This window comes from Maniola jurtina, chromosome 15 (assembly GCF_905333055.1).
Source record: "Maniola jurtina chromosome 15, ilManJurt1.1, whole genome shotgun sequence".
Lineage (NCBI taxonomy): Eukaryota > Metazoa > Arthropoda > Insecta > Lepidoptera > Nymphalidae > Maniola > Maniola jurtina.
The window spans coordinates 10329709-10352275 of NC_060043.1; the positions used below are offsets into that span (position 1 = coordinate 10329709).

Below are 22567 nucleotides of genomic sequence, written 5' to 3' on the forward strand. Positions count from 1 at the left end.
TAAAAATTAACTGAAAATTTGATAAAAATATTTAAATTTATCAAAGCGTAATTCGATTCCCAGCTACTCCACTTTGCTAAATATATAAATAAGGACTTACTTAAAATCTAATTCGCAGAAAATTCATAACATCATTCGTACTTTAGTTTTTCTCTCAGACTTATCATACTCATCGCAAGCTGTAGTTTTCTTCGGCCGGTATTCCGTAGTAGGTGCCGTTTAACTCGTATGGGCCCTCACACCTGAAAACAAGAAGTACGAATTATTTTATTTGAACTAAAATCGTACTTTGACATTATAGTTGACACATAAAGTTAAAATGGTGAGTATCTCACTTATTTTGCATGCATTATAGTTTATCAACAGTTGTCAGCTGTCAAATCATGATTTCTGCATGTGGATCTCGACAATCGGTCGGTCCTATGAAGTAGAAGTAATGGGTTCACTTCCAACACTTGAAGCAATACCTACTTATCGCTATCCCACTTCGACTTACCAATTGCCTAGTGGGATATGATCTCTCGCTCTCGCTCGCTGAACTGGACCACTTCGTTGGAACTCACCGGAACTATGTCGTTAAGACTTGCAAGCCTTTGAGTGAGTCAATTGACTCACCTTGAGACCCCAACGTCTATTGGTCCTTCGAACAAGTATAAGTGCAACTCACAGCTCGCAAGGCCCATACGGGCACGTCGGCTATGAGTCATCAGCCACCTCCGTCACGCGCGCGCTGGTATAGAACAGAACACACGGACTCTTCCACCAACTGCTGAACTGGACCACTTCATCAGGACTCACGAGAATAATGTTGTGAAGACTTGCAAGCCTTCGGGTGAGTCAATTGACTCACCTTGGGACCCGAAAATCTATTGGTCCTTCGAACAAGTATAAGTGCAACTCACAGTTCGCAAGGCCCATACGGGCACGTCGGCTATGAGTCATCAGCCACCTCCGTCACGCGCGCGCTGGTATAGAACAGGACACACGGACTCTTCCACCAACTGCTGAACTGGACCACTTCATCAGGACTTACCGGGACGATGCTGTACGGATATAAGATAGGCATTATTGTCCAATGTTACAAGTATTCAAATCCTATTTAAATTGGAAGAAAATTCCATAATATTATAATTTTTTATTTGTACCAGAAATTTGTAACAATAAAGAGAAACATTGTCACCTTGAAGGTGACAATTTGTTTGGCAGGCAGACCGTCACCTTGCAGATGGTTGCAAAATCGCACAGTTTTTTACTAACTTTTAACTCTCTTGCCTAGCTAAGTTTTGTTTTTAAGAGGATTTATAACATAAACGAGCGTCATTTCAAGACAATATTGTGTCAAAATAAAAAATAAATAAAAAAATTACATTAAAAAATCATTTTTTCACTTCATCAAATCATTCTTTTCATTTAGAAGCGTACAGACATGCGCACGAGTCTACGACGTGCTAATGTAAAATTCGTTTCAAAATTCCTCTAAAGTGAACTTACTTCAAATCATTGAACAGGAACCATCGCGATTCGTCATCCTTGTCCGGTATTCTCACGTACGCGACAATATTTTTTGGAGTGTCCTCAACGCAAACGACCACCGAAGACAGAGTGTATTCCTCTTCGTGTTGGACGTTTGTTGGTTTTTTCTTGGGTTTGCTGAAGTCAATCCTAGGCTCCGTTGGTGAATTATCAGTCTAAAATTGTCACTTTTCATGAATTCCTTACATTTATCAAAACATCTACTGATAGGGGGATAAGATCGGATATTGTTCAAAGTTCGAGTTTCTAGTTTAAGACACAAACTTACCTTATCATCAATAATAACTTCGCCGTCAGTTTGCAAACGAATGTGCAACTGTTGAGGCAAAATGCAATTAGTTTCTTGCGAGGAATTGTTCAGGGAATTCATCTGTTGCCCCGATGAGAGCCTAAAAAGAATTTATTATGCACATTTATTATTAAAATCATGACATAATGATACAACTGGCCGCTGGAAACTCGAAATTTTACATGTGGCTTGTGACGTGCGGGTGTACCCCCCCCCCCCCCCCCCCCGCCATCGATTACCATGTCGACCTGTCGCAAACTGTAGATTATTTATATGTATATTGCATGAGGAAGGAAACAAAGAAAAGATGGATGGATTGCGCAAAAGGAGTGGATAATGCGTTGACGGACAGAAGGAGTTGAAGAAGAAGGCATGCTGTGCCGACCCCAAAAAATAGCGTAGGAAGAAGCTAGCTAGATTATAATGATTGAAATTACCGTTCTGGGTGCTTGAATCTACACCCAGGTCTGGCACAATGTAAGCCGTATCTACATGGTTTACTGCTGCTACCTCTTTTGTTCGCTTCAGGCTGAAAAATATGACTGAAAGAGTATTGTTTGCAAATATCTCCATAATACTACTAATTTGTTAGGCAATGTATTACAATATTATATGCAAGCTAAAACACAGGTATACTTAAATAACGTTGAAATACGAATTAGATTTTCAAAGCATTTTATCACATGCTCAATTATTCAGCCTAGCTACTTGTACATACAATTTTTTATATTATACTCTGGATTGATTGATAGGGCCCAGGAGTTCAAATTCAGATTATACGTTAGCGTTTGCATGCGTCAAATGAATCAAAAGCAAAATGTATTTCGTTATCCAATTTGAAAAGCACCTACTGTATTCAATGTCATGTTTACAAAAGGACTTTTAAATCTTTATGCTGAGTACCAGGAAAAAGTTAAGGCTTTCTCGCTAAATAAATCGAAATACATACCCTGAGATTACAAAGTAATAGAAAGAATGAAACGGGTCTGCCCGCGAATTAATTAGGTTTTTCGCAATTTGGAAACTAATACAACAAAGTAGGGTTATGGCATTTTAATTGCACCAATGGCAGTATCATCCTAACAGGTTTATATAAAAAATTTTACTTGAAAGAGTCGTTTAAGAAATTAATTATGATATCGACTAATTTGTGAGTAACTCATGCCAAACTCATTATTTTGACTAATTTCTTAAACTGAACACTTTCAAGTAAAGAATTTTATGTAATCCTGTGAAGATGATACTGTCATTAGTGCAACTGAAGTGCCATAAGCTTACTTTGTCGTATTAATTAACAAATTGCGAAAAACCAAATTAATTTTGAATTTCGCGGGCAGTGAACCTTAAAAGGAAGCTGGCGTTTCCAAAAAAAAGCAATTTCAAGCCTTTTGTGTAAGTATAAACTTTGTTTACCATATCTTTTTGGACACCTTTAGTCCAATAGGCCTTCTCGTGTGCAGTGACACCGCCGCAATTTATTGCCAGAATAGGTGGCAATCTGGAAAGTAGAATGCTGTTCAGGATCTGAGAGTTCCACTTTGCGATCAAGTTTTTAATATCACGCGTTCGAAAGGATTTTTGTATTTATACATGCATTTTCTAAAATTGCCTGATCATAGATATTTGGCACGGTTACAATTTAACATGTATTTGTCATTTAGTTTCTAATAAAATCCAGAAAGACGTCGATTCTCATGGTTTTCTCTAAACTGAATTAAGGGTATCTGCATCTTTTTCTTTTTAATATTGCTAAAAAAGGATGGAACATGAATTTTAAATTTAAAGACTAAATAGTGCATTCTACAGGCGACTGGTAGCTAAAGTCACGAGGTTTGACAGTTCTAAATTAAATTAGGGTTGTCTGCCCTTTTCTTATTACATTGGTAAGAAAAAGATGTGAATTCTCTTAGTTGCGCTCAGAATCAGTACCATCGGTACTGATGTCTGCAAAGGAGTTCTTTTCTTATACACTTTATTATTTTTGGGTACAAGATGGCGCAAAAGCAAAGAAATAAAAATAATAATTGAATAACTTGGTTAAAAGAACAAGTAACATGCGCTTTCATATTGAAATCGTAATAATAGAGGACTCCCTTGTTTTAAGTATGTAACCGAGTTTCTAACTCAGGATACAGCTAATTTCAGGATTCTTGTTTTTTTTTTTATTGAGAAGGTTGGAGAGGTCTCTACCAGCCCGCTCAAGACTTAGGACTTCAAACGGGTTGAAACTAGTCGGGCTTACACAGATCAAAACAAGTGAGTTGTGGCCATTCATTTTCACAATTTCGGGATCAGCTCAATGACCATTAAAATTAATGCACAAAAATTCAGGTTTTTGGTTTGCGCATGTCTAAATTTGCTGCCATTTTCAGGTTTTGAATGTCACATTAAAATCTATTATATTTTCTGTCTAGATAAAAGGAGAAACTGACAAATTCTTCAATGTACAGCTTAAACGATTGGGTTTAGAAACGTGAGATTTTCCATGCTTATTCCCTCTATAACTTAGGTTGAGATCTACAGAGCGACCTTTAACTTTGCTCAGATTTAAGACACTGTTAAAACGAGACAGCGTTATATCACTGACATAAATCTCTCTCGTTTTAACTTAAACTTAAGCCTTAAGTTTACGTAATTAACTATCACCACTATATCATCTTACAAATCTAACAATTCTAACCATTAGAAGGAACTGGCTTGTTTGATGTTTTTTTTTTTTGAGTTTTGCCTGTAAAAAGTCAAAGTACACTCTATAGATCTCAGACTTGCATCCGTATTCACAAACGTTACTATGAGGTCTCATAGTGCGCTCGAGCCTACAGTGTAGGCTCCACCAATCAGATTACTGTATCACGTCAATTTTTTTTTTCTCTTCATATCTCTTCCATCTGCGATCAGTCCTTGGATTATGAACAGATTTGAGGACCGTAAATGTTTTAACAGTTGAGGCTTTGCACATCCAGCGTTGTGACATCCCTTCAAGATGAAGTATTACTATATGCTGGCCAATCTTGTCCTCTTAAGACGGAACGTGCTGTAACTGGCATCCAGAAGTTGGACTGCTAGGCTGTTTTTATGACCTCTCTGTTAAATGATCTCTCTCAAGTCTCTGTTTGCGTGCCTCAAGTGACCTGTCTATTTCCTCCTTTACTGTGGGGATTTCTGTGTATGCATCACGTCAATTTATAATGATCTGATTGGTGGAACCTACAGTACGCGTTCGAGTGCACTGTGAGACCTCATTGTAATGAGTGTGAATACGGCCGTTAGTTAAAGAAAACATTTTCAGAAACACCCGAAGCCGAGGCGGGTTAACTAGTTTGCCGTAAAATTACCTGAGTATCCTGCCCCTCTGTACGGTGGGCGTGAACCGCGCGCAATGCTCGCACCAGGCGGGCGTGGAGCGTCGCGACGCCAGCGAAGCGCGCACTAGCTCTAAGAACCCCCCCTTTTCACTTTCTGTGTTCGCTACGTACTGTAGCGCGCACGCCAATACTACTGATTCGCGTTCTTCCTAGTAATTAACAAGCTCTATTGTTACAATGCCGTAGTTTGTTTGTCTATGGTCGTTTGAAGACCAGTGGCGTCGCTAGCCCCGTTTGTGGGTGTCCTCTTTTTACCCGACTGCGGCAAAGCCAAAAGGAAGAGTTATGATTTTAGCAGTCTATGCATGTATGTATGTATGCATGTATGTATGTATGTATGTATGTATGTTTGTATCCAGATTCTGTGTGTTCTGTGTGTTCTGTGTACCGTAACGCCTAAGCTACTGGGCCGATTTTGATGAATGAGGTGTCAATTGATTCGTTATAAAGGTCCGGGTGACATAGGCTACACTTTATACGAATAAAATTGACTGAACGGATGTTACATCAAAGAAAGTGGTGGTCTCCAAAATTTTTTTTGCTATTGTATCAAGTGGGATGTCAAATGAAAGAGGAGCAAATTCTGAAATTCTGACTTCATAAATATAAAATGTTGTAGTCAACATTAAAAATACCAAGCGACAGAAAAACAATTTTACTATAATATTTCAGCGTTCCTTAAGTCGATCGCAGTCGGGTTTTAGTTTTCAACTTTATCTTGTATAGCAAAACTCTAGACTTGCATTTACAGAAAACTACTTTAAAGGAATTTATACCCCTCAAAAAGTATATTACACAATCGAAAATTATGTAAATGATAAAATTGTACCTGCCTATATTTTTGTTCTGCTTGTTTACAAATTTTATCGTGTACAAAAAATTCATTAATTCATTCATAAGAGCGTGGATTTTTATAGCCCATTTCGCACAGAATTAATTATAATAATTGGTGATACAACTTTATTAATTGATGACCAATTCATCGATACATTCATCTCGTAATATAATTTTTTAGATTTTCTTAGTTTATAAACACTAGCCAAGAGCGAAATGAACGTTTACGTCCCTGCCCCAGTTTTGTTCCTAGCGACGCCACTGCCTACGGCCTATGCACTGCCTTTAGGAAAATTAGCAAACAAATCTAAATAACGGTCAGTCAGTCAGTCAGTTAAACTTTCTGGAAAAAATTGAATGTATACAATGAATTAATATGCTACCAATTTTCTAGTAAGACTAGCTAACATTATCAAAAACAAATAGGATAAACGGTGACCAAAGAAAACGTAAAAAATAAATGTAACACGTTTGAAAGAAAACGCTCGACATTTTCAGAGGATTATATTCCACTATAGAAGATTACATAAGACAATTAATAAACACTTTGGTTATCATGAAGTGCAGAAAGGATGTCAAGTGACGCCTACGGTTCTAAGAAATCGCCGGTTTTCTTCACTATGAACAGCTCAAACGCCCAATACTACTCATTCGCGATGCTCCTGACAATGAAAAAGTATACATTTAAGTAAATCCCTCGGAACTAAGTCATCCCAAAAAATTAAAACTTTACGTTTAACTGTGCGATATTAATTGTATTTGTTTCACGACTGCCTAGGAAAGTAAGTGTTTTCAGGGCTTTTGTTGTAAAGTTTCTTTATTCCACCATAACTGCTTAGTGCATAGACAGATCTAGATGTGTACGGTATCGTTAAAATCCTAACATCATCCCGAGTGATACCTAGCTGTATATTTAAAAAAAAAAAATATAAGGGCTATTATCAAATGTTGTTTTTCACTTTTTAGTTCGTTTTTTCCGGCGGGCAGTCGTTTCTAAATCATGCAAGTTATTTAAGAAAAGTAAACTGCTTACTATATCGTTGTTTTATTAAGACTTCGTGGTGAACAAATTCGGTACCGTAAATTTTATAACTTAATTTGCTAATACTGTCGTAAGAAAGTGAGAAATACGTCGTCGACTATTTAAAAAATTATAAAGACGCCTACCTTACAATACAATGTAACGTTCAATGAAATGGAAGAAAATCGAATTAAAAAAAATACGTTTCGCCAATTTGGAATACACGAAAATATTTCCAAGAAATATAATATAATATATTCAGGACACATTCGCCATATTTGCTTTAAATGTCAAAAGTACAGTTTATCCTTCGATTAAGGACTAAAATCGTACTTTTGACATTACTGTTGACGCATAGAACAAATATGGCGACTGCGTTCTCAAAATGTACGCACTATAAAAATTACCCGACAGTTCTTCAAAGAAAGTTTCCGTGCATACTCAATGCCTACATAACCATAAGTGAAGTTTTATTTAAGCACCGGTAAATATAAACAGTCCGCGATAAAAAAAACACCGTAATATGCCCTACAGTTATTCACAGTAAATCTTAGAGCTTTCATAAAATCATACTTCGAAAAGTATACAGAATTAAAAGATAAGGTTGGTCGTTAAACTTACCTCCTTGTTACATTTAGTGCAACGGTTCACCTGCTGACGCCCGATGGCAAACAACTGAGATATTTCCGATTCCTCGTCATCTGACTTTGATATATTGTTCGGCAGATCATTATTATCTGGTGGCAAGTGATTTGCTTCAATGGGACCTGGAAGGTAGACAAAACCGTAACTTCAAAGTTTGGAACATCGACGCAAAATTGCCTATTCATCGGTGTTCTACGGGATATATGAGTGTGCCCAAGAACTTTCTGACCTGGTTCCTCCTTCATTTTTCTACTATATCGTACGGCAAGGCATTGTCAAGGTTTGCAACCGTACGAAGTCGATATTCCACGGACACGTACGAAACGATTTGCCTCCTCGTTTCTAGTTCGAACCGGTAGGATATGAAACGCCCTTCCGGCATCAGTATAAGTTTTTGAGCAGAAGCCTCTCACAAAATAAAATGTGGGATTTCTAAAGTGAATGTTATAAACAGGTATATCTCATACATACCCTCCTCATGATTATTGGGAGTCCACTCTGGTGGCAAGATGTCCTGCGAATCGTCCTCACAGACTGGCGGGCCCATATACTTCATATCAGTGAACTGACACTCCTCATATTGCCCGTTGACCTGCCTATTGACTGCTGGTTTTGGCGGACTACTGGTTTGAGGGAGGAAAGTTAATTCTTTCTCCTTTTTACGTGTTTCCAGTATTTCCGAATGAATTTGGTGAAGCATGAAGCGGTTCCAACTCTTAAGAACAAGAAAACATTTTTAAAAATGAGTACAGGTTTTTTAACTATCATCTTTCAAGTTCTAGAAATGGGTGGGAAATATTTATAATAGCTGAGGATAACCACTTCATCTGAAATCTAACTGCTTTTCTGGATAAAAAATAGCTTATGTCCATCGGGATGCTGTCATTTATTATTAACTACAAGATGACTATGATTTCATCCGCATGGAGTTAAGTTTTATTATATTTAGTAGGACCTATAGTTTTTTGGATAAATATAACATATGTCTATCTCAGACCAAGCAAGCTACCTCTGCCCAAGTTTCGTCAAATTCGGTTAAATGGATACGCTTTTAAAAATCCCAAATCGCATCCTGGAAATTGACATAATCTACTTTTATCGCGGTGTACAGGGGCAGGTGATGTATGCTCGACAGTATAAATGCGAAAGTGTGTCTTTCTGTTACGCTCCATCTTGTCTGCCCACTGCTCAGTAATAACTGCACAAGCAAGACCAAGAACTGCGCAGTACAGTCTTTAGCAGCTTTTGGAACTGCGCGGGATACCGTCTTGCCTTCCACATGCATGCATTTAACTGGCTTGTGCAGGTAAGCTCTCAGGTAAGACAGCGTATAGCTGGAACCTGATCTTTTCACGGCTATCCGCTTAACCCTCTTTGAAGAAAGGTATAGAGATAGCTAGAGAAAGTATGGGAGTATGGACATTATACCTGTATCAGGGTGACGAGATCAGCTTTGATATCAGTGCCACGGTCAGGCAATATCAGGCCCAAAGCGGCCGCTTCAGGCACCGTACGGAACGCGCGTAGGAAATTATTGGCCTGGCACGGCGCCCCGCCTGATGTGTCCAACATTCGAAACAGGAATCCTACAATAAAGCAAAATCATAAAGACTGTGTTGCGTTTACACGAACCATGCAACCCCTGCCTGATTTTAACCTTTCTAAACTTTTACTGTTTTAATGCAGGACAAAGGTTTAAAATATTCCAATGCATAGATGTGAAGGGTCCACGATTCGGTATCGAACGCATCGGGCGCAATGGATTTTAGTACTTTTCGTATAGAAGCTCATACATCTTCACCCACTAATTCCCCCTCTTTATGCGTCGGAGGTTAAAAAAGGGGGTTAATACAGAGATGAAAAGCTGTAAAAAGAGAATGCATACCCAGTTCACAGCTCAGACAAAACTCCTTAGCACAGGTGTGTGCCAACAGTGTGGCCTTCAACGGCTGAATGTGATATAAGACCTGCAAATACACGTTTGTTACAATTCAACTATATTCTATAAAATGTCAGCTGTTTCAGCCAATATATTGTACACTCGTTTCTGTTTCACTCGGGTAAAATTTCTGAAAATCCTTTTTTATTTGGGATTTTCTATAGATAAAACCTCCATGAATATTTCAAATTTCAAAAAAAGTTTATATAAGCTAAACTTTTTGTTTTGCTTATTTGCACCTTTTATACACAGGCATAAGGTTTCAAACTGTTTAAAAGAAACTCTTTTTGCCGTTGTAAATAAAATAAACTCGAAACGGCACTTTCTGTTGACGAGATTTTGTGATTACTATTACTACTATCTATTGTGATTAATTTTATTAATAACCGACTTCAAAAAAGGAGGTTCTCAATTCGTCGGAATCTTTTTTTTATGAAAGTTTATAACACAACGCACTATACTAACCTGCAGCATAGCATTACAGTAAGAGTTTGGTAATGTAGACTCCAAACCAGGAAATCCGGTTTTGTTCAACACGTCCATATCGTCGGTGGATCTTGGTTTATCGAATCGTAGTTCCATCTACAAAAAAAAGACTTTTATACTCTATCCGCGTTAAGAAGTTACTATACCGGTCTCTCTGTTACTCCCATACAAATGAGAGAGACAAAAATATCAGTGGGCGTTAACCATTTTGATACCCCCAACCAATCACAAACGAAACTTATGTTTTCGAATTGAATTTCGTACGTTTTGTGAAAACATTTCCAAATTGAATTTCGAATGTTTCTTGAAAACATGTCTGTGATTGGTTAGTGAATCAAAATGGTTAACACCCACTGAGATTTTCATCTGTATGGGATTCTATTATTTGTATGGGATTACGTAACAGAGAAAGGGCTATACAAAATTCTTTCAGTGGACAGAGTAAGCTACTACGCGCGTTAATTCACGGTAAAAACGACCTAAGTACCTACGTCATTTACGCGATTCTATAAATACGTCTCGTTTACTTTTTAATTTAGCCAAAGAAAAATAGATTGCAAATGAATACCTTGAGATAATATCTGGGTATGGGCTGAGTATTTATCTTGGCGTCGTTAAGTTTCGAGGCTTGCATATCGTCCAAGTTGTCTTCAATGTATTGCATCTGTAAAAAAATATGGTATTACTTTTCACCCAACTTTGAAAGAGTTCCATTCTTGAGTACTGTATACAGAATTAGGTTTAAACAGGATTAATAGGATTTCTGTTATCATCATAAATAGGATTTTGTTGATTTGTTCTTCCATTGAATAATGAAGAGTTCATCTTCCAGACTCAAGACTAACTCAAACTTCAAGAGAGAGTTTCTCTTTCCATCTTAAAAGTTACGTGGGTTTTACACATTTGAGGAGCATGGTGTTTTTGTGAATAAAAATGATGAAATACCTGATTACGTCTAAAGGTCTTTGGGTTTGGTGCGTAGCCGATGGGACCTTGCATCTTCATCGTCTTCAAGATTTCAGGGTCAATGGGTTTTGGTTTCCTAAAAAGTTACCAAAATGAAAAATTCATGCGAAGAGAGGTTCCCTCTGTAAAAAGGAATCTCTTTAGGATCTATTAGAGTGTCTACAAACTCTGTGTCACCCGCTGAGTAAGTCTGAGCATTCTGCCTATAGCTAGTGACCATGTTTCCGATCCATATGCCATCTCTGGCAACCAGTAGTGAGCAGGCCAAGCATTTAGGTAGAAACTAGACTTGCAACGAATATTCGGTTACTATTCGGTATTCGGCCTATTCCGCTGCTTTTATTATATTCGGCCGGATACCGAATATCTACATATTATTCGGCCGAATACCGAATACTTAAATAATATATTTTGTCATAGAGAAATAATTGGTAAAATGAAAAATTAAAATCGATTGATTACGTATATATTCATATTTTCATTTCTGTTATAATCATTTAAGTAGTCATTGGTGCATAACACAGGTGCATAATCATCTTCTGAATTGGAAAAATGGAGGATTCTATGTATTTGAATTATTGTGGTAAACAAAATTTAGAAGGGTAAGGTTCTCATTTCTTTTATAATCATTTATTAAGCAGTCATTGGTACATAAAACAGGTACATAATTTAATCCAATTTAATAAAAAAATCCAGCCGAATACTTTTGCCTAATATTCGGCTATTCGGTCAGGGGCCTCGCCGAATATTCGGTATTCGGTATACTGCCGAATATACTATTCGTTGCAAGTCTAGTAGAAACCAATGTACTGGCAGGTCATAATGAAAACAACTAAGGGTAAGCAGTGCGTTTGTGTTTCTATAACTTGAATTTGAATATTTTATCTTCCAGACACAAAATTTGGATGGAAAGATAGATTAAATTCTGTAAAAAATCCACCCTTAACACACAACTGCACATACCTGTAAGTCTTTTTAAAGAATTCGGCAGGAAGCTCGTTGAACCACCTGGTGCCAGTGGTAAGCGGTGGCAGAGGCACGGAAGAGAATCGGAAGTTTTTGTCGTTGAAACTCGCGTATGGTAGATCTGGTGGTGGGTCGGCAAATTCCGTAGCCCTATAAGTACAGTGAAATTTCAATTCAATTATCGTTATTGCGAATTTGGGTTAGTTTTACGGCAACTAATTATAACTTTTACTAAACAGCTAAAAATAAATGTCGTCAAATTTATAACTATAGATTTTAACATTATTTAGACAATATACCAAAATTAGTAAATAGTTACACATTTGCAATATTCAGGATCAACCCATTTCCGCGTATGGGTCTCCTCTCAGAATAAGAAGGGTTTAGGCCATAGTCTGCCACGCTGGCCCAATGCAGATTGGCAGACTTCACACACCTTTGAGAACATGGACAACTCTCAGGCATGCAGGTTTCCTCACGATGTTTTCCTTCACCGTTGCAATATTAATCTTGAGCAAATTCAAAACAAAAATATCAGGATGGTAAGTAAAATATGTATTTTCATCATAGATAAAGGCAAGAAAAAATCATACACACTTCCAACAATTTCATACCTGGAGAAGCTGTTATAAATCGGTTCATGGTTCTGCTTGGCGGAGAACATGTGGATGTGGCCACCCAGATCGCCGAACACGAGGGCTTGACTCGTGGATGAGACGTCCATGACACTGCACTGTGAGTTATGGGTCTCCACCTATAACAATGCACATTGGGCATATATTTTCTAGGAAGCCACTGGACGCAAGCAGCACAAATACATATTCTATAGAGTCCGGTACCAGCAGTGGACAAGTGGTGAGTGATGATGCAGCCTAAGATGGAGCACGCTTGTCTAGAAGATGCTTATTTACTCTTGACTTGCACATGCACATGCAGTGGTTGGGCGCGGAAAAAACTATGGCAACGATACAGTCCGCACGATAGTAGCGCGCTTACCGCGTATTTTATCGTGAGTCATGACTATCATAGCCGCATGCTGTACGAGAGCAATGGGTCCATGTTAGTATATCGGGAACGACAATATTCTAAAAGAATAGCATTGTAAAGACACATTTGGTTGTACCTGGTAATAGTGACAGCGCACACAAAGTGTGCAGCAGCTGTGACTATACAATGCTGCTGTGCTGCAGGGAACACAAACACTTAGACTAAGATCTATAGAGCGCACTTTGACTTTGCTCAGACTTAAAACACTATTAAAACGAGATAGCGCTCTAGCGCTGGCATAAATCTGTCTCTTTTTAACTAAAACTTAAATCTTAAAGCCGATTAATCACACTAATTGCATACACGTGACACGTGCGTAGTGACGCGCGTAAACCCTTAACAACCCAGGTTACGCATACGTCCACGCTTTACGCAAGCGGTGTGACATGTTTCATACAGTTCCATACATTACAACGCAATGGTACGCGCTACGTCTACGCTTACGTAGCCCGTGTGAACGAGCTATAAGCTAAACCAAAGTGCACTCTATAGATTTCAACGTCACTCACCTGAAACACAGACTGCGACTCGGGCTTGTGGGCGTCGTTGACATCTAGCACGGTGACGTGGCCGTCACTCGCCATGGCGACCGCGCGCCCGGACACCGCGGGCACAAAGTGCAGTAGCTGTGGCGGAGATGCAGTGGGTATTTGCCGGAGGGAGGAACCGCGGGCGCAGCGCACGTCCCATACTACTACGTATGGCTCCGCGACCGCACCAGATGACCTGGTGATGGATAAGAGATTTTGAGAAGGTTAAATAGAGGGTTGATTTGTATGAAAGTTCGTTATTTTTCCAAGTTATATTGATAAAATTTCGTATTTGGGCTATCAGTTAAATATTGATAAATACCCTAAGTAGGTATGTGTTATAGAATTTTAGCTTCTCACTGATTTTCAAAAACTTAACTTGAACCAAACAGGGACAGTCCAGCTAGTAATTACTTTATAACTTACACATTTTTATGATAAACATCGCAAAATGGTAATTTTTTAAAAGTATGTATAAGTATTTTTTGGACTTTGTCTGTGGTGGCGTTTGTTGGCGCGCGTGTTGTGACCTTTTGGAGTGTTTTTTTGTTAGAAGTGGCCGGTTTTTGTGTCCCGCTGGTGTTTATTGGTGGTGGAACTGACCAAGGAACTGACTGAGAAGCGCTCTAGAGGGGCGCCGCGTGTATGTCGGCGGGCGCCAGCACAGACGAAGTCCATACTTATACATATAGTTTTCCTAACTTGTAAATAACTACACACTTGACATTGGCTAATCAGTGTAAAGCCAGACGAGAGAAGAAAAAAAAAAAAAAAAAGTATTTTTTTGATCTTACGACTGAGTAAACCCGCAAGTGATCAGCATATCTCCCTGGACATCCAGATCTGAGAGACAGGCGGTGTGCGCCCTGAAGGATTGCTCTACACTGCTGGGGCATCGCAGATCCCTCAGCGTTATCATCCCGTTGGCGCTTCCACACGCGACGACGGAACCACCACCGCTGCGTAACACCGCGCAACCTTCTTCTGGGACATTCTGGGGAATCCCAAATCATTAGATGAGAGATAATAATTAGATTCACTTTTCTATTTTTATTCAGATACAAGTTAAAAAGCCCTTAACTGCAATCGCATCTGGCGGTAAGTGATGATGCAGATGGAAGTGGGCTAACCTGGGAGGGGTATGGCAGTTTTAATTAAAGCCATACCCCTTTGGTTTCTGCACAGCATCGTACCAGAACGCAAAATCGCTAGCGGCACGGCGTTGACGGTAGGGTGGTAGCCATGGCCAGAAATTTCATCAAATTATCATAGCAGTAAGATTTATTGTACAAGGATGTATGTATGTATTATGTATGTATGTAACTATGTATGTATGTAATGTGTATGTAACTTACAATGACATTCTCCACCCATTTATTGAGATCTAACTCCAGAAGCTTATCTTGATGGCCACCCATCAGCACCTTGTGTGAGTCAACTTGGAACAAGCATTGCATATCCTCCATATTGGGTGATCTGTAAAGTAGGATGATATGTTTTTATTGCAAAAGAGGTTTCCTATTACCTATTTTAACATTTTTATAAGTATTCTTATGACCAATAATTATGAATATGTCGGAAATTTTGATGAGTCGTCTAATATAAAAAAGAATGAGCAGTTTTCTAGTAAATATTATTTTATTGATAGGCAGAGAAAAAGAGCAGTGAGGTTGGAGCGCCCTTGGCTAGAAGATGCCTATTCAGTCTTACCTTGTACCTTCAAGGCAAGAGTGAATAGGTAAGATATCTAGTCAGTCCTCAGTCAAGATTCAGTCTTGAAACACAGACAGGAAATAATACATCTCTAATGCTTTTAGGTTTTACTACACAGAATCTTATTCTTATGTTTGTTTCAGATCTAAGAAAGTGCTAAGACTAATTATTGTAAACATGATTTTTAATTTTGCTAAGACCGCTTTAACTCTGCTCTTTATTAGGCACAAACACTGACAACATAACTAATATACTGAGACTCACACTCAATAGACTTAAATCAAATGCTTAAAGTCAAACTTAAAATGGTGTAAAGTAGACTCCACTTAATTAGAGGCCAACATTATAATACCTAATTATTATAGCAAGAGAAGACTACTGAATTATAGAATGTATACAAAATCTTACTTATGAGTGTGCTTTGGTATTCCCCTGCGTATTTGGTGACGCAACGACGTTTTGGTCAAACAATAGATGCCTTCCTCTAAAGTTAAAATATCCCTCACTTCTTCAGATACATGAATTTGGAATGATGTGTACTTTTGCATGCGAGGCCCATAGTAGGATGTGACATGGCCCTGAAATAAAAATATTGCTTAAACTTATCTCATACAATAAAAATTAAAAGCCTGATTCACACAGTGATTCACCATGCCCACCCCAAATGCTTGTACCTAGAAAGCTGGAATTTTGTACAGAGATTCCCTTTATAATGTAGACAAGAAATAAGGAAGCAGCAGTTGGTTGCTATTAATACATTATATGTTATATTTTCTACTAGAGGATGCCCGTGACTTCCATACAAACATACAAAACAACATACAAAAGACAGTTTGATTCTCATTTGAATATTATTAACTGAGTAAATAGTGGATTTCGATTATAACGATGATGAAGGGACCACTACTTCCCTTGCTATACATATAGAAAGAAAATATATATAAATATATATTGCCACACAAATGACAATACAGCCACACAATGCGCATCAGTTAAGGTCTGTAAGGTCGGCTATGGGTATTTTTTTTTTATCTAAGTAAATAAATTGTCTAAATCTAATCAAATCTAAAGTAATATAATGAGAAAAGGACAACAATACAAATTTAATTTAATTTAAAACTGTTAAACGTTGTGACTTTAGGTGCCAAAGCATGATTTTTATAGAGTAAATAGCACTAGATACAACCCAAGGTGTAATGCACCTGCCTAGAATGTGTCTCTACTCTTTTTTAAGGCTTTCAATGTGTTAAGTAGTGGGGAAAATGGAAGTCAGAAGAGCATTCCTTATTCTAGCAGTGGATATTAAAAACGAGAAATTGAAAAGCTTCACACAAGTCCATGGGATTTCGACTATGAATTATTATCACTCTTCTCTACCCTTTACACCAAAGGATTTAGGAAATAGAGGAGAAAAAATGAAATACTTACTCCTTGGTTCCCCATCCATATCAATTCTTCATACTTATCAAAAATGACAGAGGAGACACCAAAGCGGTCCCCCCCATCCACCAGCACACCTGCACGAAGCTCATACTCTGCTTCTTTCTTTACTAGGAATGTTTGAGGAAACTCTGTAGGTAAGTAGAAAACACACTAATGTCATTATCATTATCAACATCAACCAAGCACCGTTCCACTACTGAGCATAGGTCTCCTCTCAGAATGAGAAGGATTCAGGTCATAGTCTACAGTGCTGGTCAAATACAGATTGATGGACTTTGCACATTTTTCTGACAACATTATGGAGAACTCCAGGCATGCAGGTTTCCTCACGATGTTCTCCCCTACCGTTAAAGGTGTACTTACATAAGTCCGAAAAGTTAGTGGCGCATGCCTGGAATCAAAACCAGGACCTCCCAAATTAACCGCTAAACTATCACTGTTCTGCAATTATAATGTTGTTCAATAGTGTGTCAATCTGTTTGTTAACTTTTCACAGCTCTACTACTGAAATACTGCACAGATATGGCTTGCATTCTGATGATAGTACATAGGTGTTTTAATGCAGGAAAATCAAAGTTCATATGGGATTTAAAAACCTACATTATAACAACCTATATTATATAGAATCTAAACGCTTTTAGTTTTAAACCAATGGTACTCAATATATAATTATTTTAAATTTTTATAACTATTGCAAGTGAAGTAAATAGCTGTGTCAGCAAATTATCAAAACCAGTTTTCTACGGTACATATTCGTTTAGAACTGAAAGTTATTGTTGAGGATTGTTTTCTCTTCATTATGACTTACAACAATTAAGAAAAATAAACAGCTAAATGCAGTAATAGTTCCTGGAATTTTTTCCGATAATCAGCACAAGGCGCTTACCAGGCATTAGGTGTTCCGTTGGCATACAGAGATCGGAATAGTGAAATTCCATCGTGGAATCACTTAATTTCAATGTCGTTGCGGCATTAGAGCGAAATTAACTATACTACTAGATAATTAATTAATCTTAGAAATAAATAATCGAGTAAAAAATTATATTCCTAAACTTTTTTTCAAATGTTGATGATTTTGACTTTTTGACAGATCCCAAACACAACAATAATTGACGTCAGCACAGACTCATAAAAGCACAGGGTATAAAAGGCCAGAAATCTATGCCAGAAAAGTAGTAAAAACCATAGACAGAAGAAAACCGAATCGATACGACGACCTCACTGGCCTACAATAAGTACGCTGGACCTGCGATTGCCAACGTTTTCGAAGTAACTTCATTTTCGCCATTTTGATGCTGTTATGGAATACCGACGAGATAATCTCATAGAAATAGCTAGTAAGAACGAATAGGTACTTTCTTCTTCCAGACTTTCTACATTCTTGTGGATATGGCCATGGCAGCCCTGGCACTCCAAAAATACTAAAAAATATTCACTTTCACCACCTATATAGTTAGGTACCTACCACTTAGAGGTAAAATAACTCTGATCATATTCCTCCCATAGACCAGTTTAGGTATACTCTGAAGTCTTCACGGATTATACTAATTGAACCTTTGTCACTTTTCATGGCGTATTGGTCTCTAAAGCATATCCTGGATTCCAATTGGGTTAGGTTAGAAAGAAAATTTTAAATTGGTTTGGATTTTGTCAGGTGGAATGTCTTCAGCCGAATGAACGGACAAAGTCAGATGTACCAAAACATTGTAATACCGACGATCTAGGGTGGAAACCAATTTAATAAAACTGCTGACACGTCGGGTTATTGCTTACAAATCTAGACCATAAAAATTCATATAATGTATATTTTATATTGTACCTTCCTACTGATATTGTATTGGCAGGAAAGTATTAACTAAGTACCTACCTAGTTTTTTTTTAAGTATTAAAAAGCATTTGAGTAGGTATAAAACATTTTTATTTAAGCATATATTTATTATTAATATGAAAATTGCAAATAAAATATTAGCTAAGCCTTATTGTACAAAATACAATTTTTTTTATTTTAAAATAATAATAAAATTATCATCATCATCTACCGATAGACGGCATAGGTCTCTTGTAGGGACTTCCACACGCCAGGGTCGTGCGCCGCCTGAATTCAGCGGTTCCCTTGATGCCGTCTGTCCTAGTGGGCAGGTCTGCCAACACTGCACTTTCCAGGTACGACATCGCCAAATCCAGCATCTTGGGAGCCTACGTATATTGATTTTTCGAAATATCGGCCACGTCCATTGCTGCTTCAATTTTGCAACCTGTTGAGCTATGTTCGTTATTCTAATTTTCCTGCAGATCTCCTTATTTCTGATTTGTTCGCCTGATGAGTGACTTTGAGCTGTCTTGTGAGGTCCGTAGTTAGTTATACTAATAAATTATGGAAGTATCTAGACCACCACAAACGGTTGTTTAATTGAAAAAAAATTCAGACACAAGTGAATAGTTTTTAAAATTAATTTTAAATACAAACTTATAAGGTTCAATTTTTAACGAGTTTCTCTCATGTTAGTAGTCTTTCAATTAAATAAATATCCTACCGTAAGCTTTTAATTAACAGATTTTTTATTCAATGAGCTATGCAGAAAGGCTTCACGCTTTTTAAAAATACTCTAGAGGTAGGTCTGACAACACTACGTTGAGTCTGGAAGATTTAATTTAGTTCTGGACTACTAATTTAAGATGTAGGTAGTAGGTACTCTAGATACGGAAAGCATATTTGACACTTCCATTAAAAACTGTACCTTGACAGTTTTAGATAATGAACGAATTTTAAAAGCTAATAAAAAACTTTTGGTAGGATATTTTTTACTATCATACAACCCCTTGTGGCTAAAATACAATTTATGATTTTGATTAAACATATTATTATTAATTAACTGTAGTGGGTAAGAAGTGTTGGTAATAACTCTTTGTAAACTCAGTCATAAGATCTGGCATGGCTTCGGGTAGTGTGGTTATAAGTCTAGCTGGATTGCCAGAATATCTTGCAAATGATGGTACAACTGTTTCAGCTGGCAACACTGAGTTGTCTTCAATCATACAGCAGTCTTTCAAGACACATCTCCTACCCTGAAATTTAAAAAAGAGTACAAGATATTGTTAACTCAAAACTGAAAAATCCCCGGCACAAAACCTCTATAAGAAAACTAGAAAAGAGGTGATAACTTTCAAAGGGCTGAACCGATTTTCTTCGATTATAAGAACACTCTCAATCAAGCCACCTTTCAAACAAAAAACTAAATAAAACTCGGTTCATTTGTTTAGGAGCTATGATGCCACAGACAGATACACAGATACGCACGTCCAACTTATAACACCCCTCTTTTTGGGTCGGGGAATTAAAAGAATCATAATCAATATTATGGCTACTGTTGTACACAATCTCTTAACTAAAATAACAGGTCTAAATGCATTGTTATCCGTTTCATAATGCTACCTGCAGTATAAAACTGCCTTAGTTTAGAGATTAGGTATATTGTACAATAAGTCACATATAACACATCATTCTAGTAGAGCAGCCTTTCTACAAAATTAAATAACTGAACGATGCCCGAGACACCAATCTGGAGTCACAAACAATATGAAAAGATGGTTCATTTCACAGACAGACAGACAGACAGACACACTTACGCATTTATAATATTAAGTATGGATATATTTAGTACCTAATAAATTATATTATTTTTTACTGTGTAGTGTTTGTTGTTATTGAAATCAGGTTTCTTTTTGATTTTTTTTTACTTACTACTGTTACTTACTATAACAACATTTTTCCCAATGTAAACATATGAGCCAACCACAGCAGCATTTACAACCGTGTTTTCTCCAACAAATACATGGTCACCCATTTGTAAAGGAAAGAAAGCCACTCTGAAAACCCATAACAATTTATTATCGTAACAGTGATGTTGTAGATATTTTGTTATTTGTAGATTTTTACTGCAATTTTGTATTATGTGGAAATAGGTCTTTAAATATTCTCATTAATAAAGAGTACTGCATGATTCTTATCAATGTACAGCTAAAATAACTGGCTTCAGAAACTTGCGATTTTGTATATTCACTAGGTTTCTTATAAAACATACTGAACTAACAATTTGTGGAAATTCCACCCGAATGAAGTTAGGTCAGCTAATATTTTGTTACAACTAAAAATACTGTAGCAAAAAATGTCTTACCCTTTGCTAAACTTCTTAAATGGTGGTCTAATAACAGACCCTTTGCTTATTATACAAAATCTGCCAGTCTTTACATTTGCCAGATCACCTCTGATGATTGCATCACTCTGTACTATGACTTTACCATGTAATACTATGTTTTGAGATCCACACAGAACTGTTTGTCTGCTTACTTTGTTGCCAGATGCCTGAAAAATACATAAAAGCAGATGGAAAGAGTGTTTTATATCATGCAACTGTAGAGTTAACTGAAGAGTCATCTCTGTTTTCTAAACAGAATTATAGCAATACAATGTAGTATTTACAACACATATTTTTACCTTAGCTAAGCTGACTCAAAAGGTAAAACATGTCACTTCTCTTAGAAATGCATAAGTACCTTGATATTCTTACAATCAAGCTGTGATCCTAGTGAAAAATCAAACTTTACAACATCTGAAGCCTCAGGAAAAGCGTTATTCGAGAAGTTATCTACATATTTTTCTACCTCATGAGGCTCATGAGTCTATTTATGAAATATAAATTATAAGGTGAGCATTGGATTATATTGTGCTGCAATGAATTAATTCTAATACAAACTTAGGTACCCCTAATACAATTAAAAAAAAGAGTTGATAGATAATTCTTGTGGCATGATTCATGCTAGTTTCATGCAGTTGTTTTGTTGGAAATGAGGGAGCAGTAACCCTTAGTAGGTATAAAAAATTAATATTTACAACAATTTGGACCCACTTTTTACTTACAGTTTCTACGTATTCGGATTTATTGTAATACGAGTCTTGGAGTTCCATTTTTTCAATAATTCTATGCAAAAACTGCTCTTGATTTAAACACCAAGTGACCCTGTTCAATTTAATTTTAATGGAAACCACGTCTAGAATAATATGTTTTATATTCAATGATGATTCAATGAAATTAAATATTTCACATTTCTTTCTTCTTTTTGCTTAAAAAAATCTTGGAAAATTAATAAATTCTTATTTTCATCTTTTGAAAAGTAAGTTAAGTAGATAATCGAAATCGAACTCAAGTGTCTGTGCTTCTAACAAAACTGTCAAAATGACAATCCAAATTCCAAGTCGACTACAAATGCTGTGATTGGTAGGATTTATAGCGTTTTTGCTTCAATAATGCATTTTAGCCATTTACCGCACTTGTGGCTCTTTCATTTTATGATGACAATCACAATAGACAAGACTGAAGTGACAGCTACTAGTTTTGGGTAACATTGTAAAAGTGCTAAACAACGAGTTGACGGCTCAATGGAAGCATACAAAAAACTATGAAAAAAATCTATCACGTACCTGAAAAAAATCTAAATAAAATAAAATTTAAGAAAAAGGAAAAGCTGACTGACTGACTGACTGATCTATAACACAAAGCTGAAACTACTGGATGGATCGAAAAGATAGCTATGCACAACATATTAACGGCCGGGATCTTAAAAATTTTTAATACTATACCAATGTTACCCGTTTCTATTGATAATAAAAACTTTTTTATACAATAAATAAACGTTAGAATCCATAGCTTAGTATTTTAATTTTAAAAAAAAGTATTGATCGGAAGTTGAAGCCTGGAGGCGGCAAAATTAACGTAAAAAAGTTACTTTGGC

At 37.0% G+C, this 22567-nt stretch overlaps 1 protein-coding gene across 2 annotated transcripts; it reads right to left on the bottom strand.

The window, feature by feature from the left end:
• Nucleotides 1–110: 110 nt before the first annotated feature.
• Nucleotides 111–21991, bottom strand: LOC123872863 (PAN2-PAN3 deadenylation complex catalytic subunit PAN2-like). 2 transcript variants are annotated; one of them, XM_045917456.1, is made up of 25 exons: nt 21696–21991; nt 20953–21140; nt 20533–20644; nt 19652–19843; nt 16763–16879; nt 15743–15912; nt 14977–15097; nt 14416–14615; nt 13601–13817; nt 12659–12798; nt 12042–12194; nt 11058–11154; nt 10681–10776; nt 10092–10208; nt 9573–9654; nt 9116–9273; nt 8159–8402; nt 7664–7809; nt 5158–5336; nt 3236–3320; nt 2260–2351; nt 1802–1922; nt 1492–1688; nt 903–1043; nt 111–242 (listed from the first exon to the last, which is right to left on the bottom strand). In XM_045917456.1, the coding sequence occupies exons 1-24, from the start codon at nt 21741–21743 to the stop codon at nt 932–934; spliced, it is 3384 nt and encodes a 1127-aa protein (XP_045773412.1). In that variant the 5' UTR covers nt 21744–21991; the 3' UTR covers nt 111–242; nt 903–931. The 2 variants fall into 2 exon arrangements, with proteins under 2 accessions (XP_045773412.1, XP_045773411.1); XM_045917455.1 differs by lacking the exons at nt 19652–19843; nt 20533–20644; nt 20953–21140; nt 21696–21991 and adding an exon at nt 17664–17868 and having other exon boundaries at nt 16763–16905.
• Between the last annotated feature and the right edge of the window lie 576 nt (nt 21992–22567).

Bases quoted from the DNA above. Each gene is read 5' to 3' on its own strand.
- LOC123872863 (XM_045917456.1), bottom strand. From the start codon at position 21,743: ATGGAACTCCAAGACTCGTATTACAATAAATCCGAATACGTAGAAACT. The intron at 15,913-16,762 runs GTAAGTATTTCA...TTTTTATTTCAG, and splicing joins TATGGATGGGGAACCAAGGA to GGCCATGTCACATCCTACTA. The intron at 10,777-11,057 runs GTATTTCATCAT...ATTTTTTTACAG, and splicing joins AGACCTTTAGACGTAATCAG to ATGCAATACATTGAAGACAA.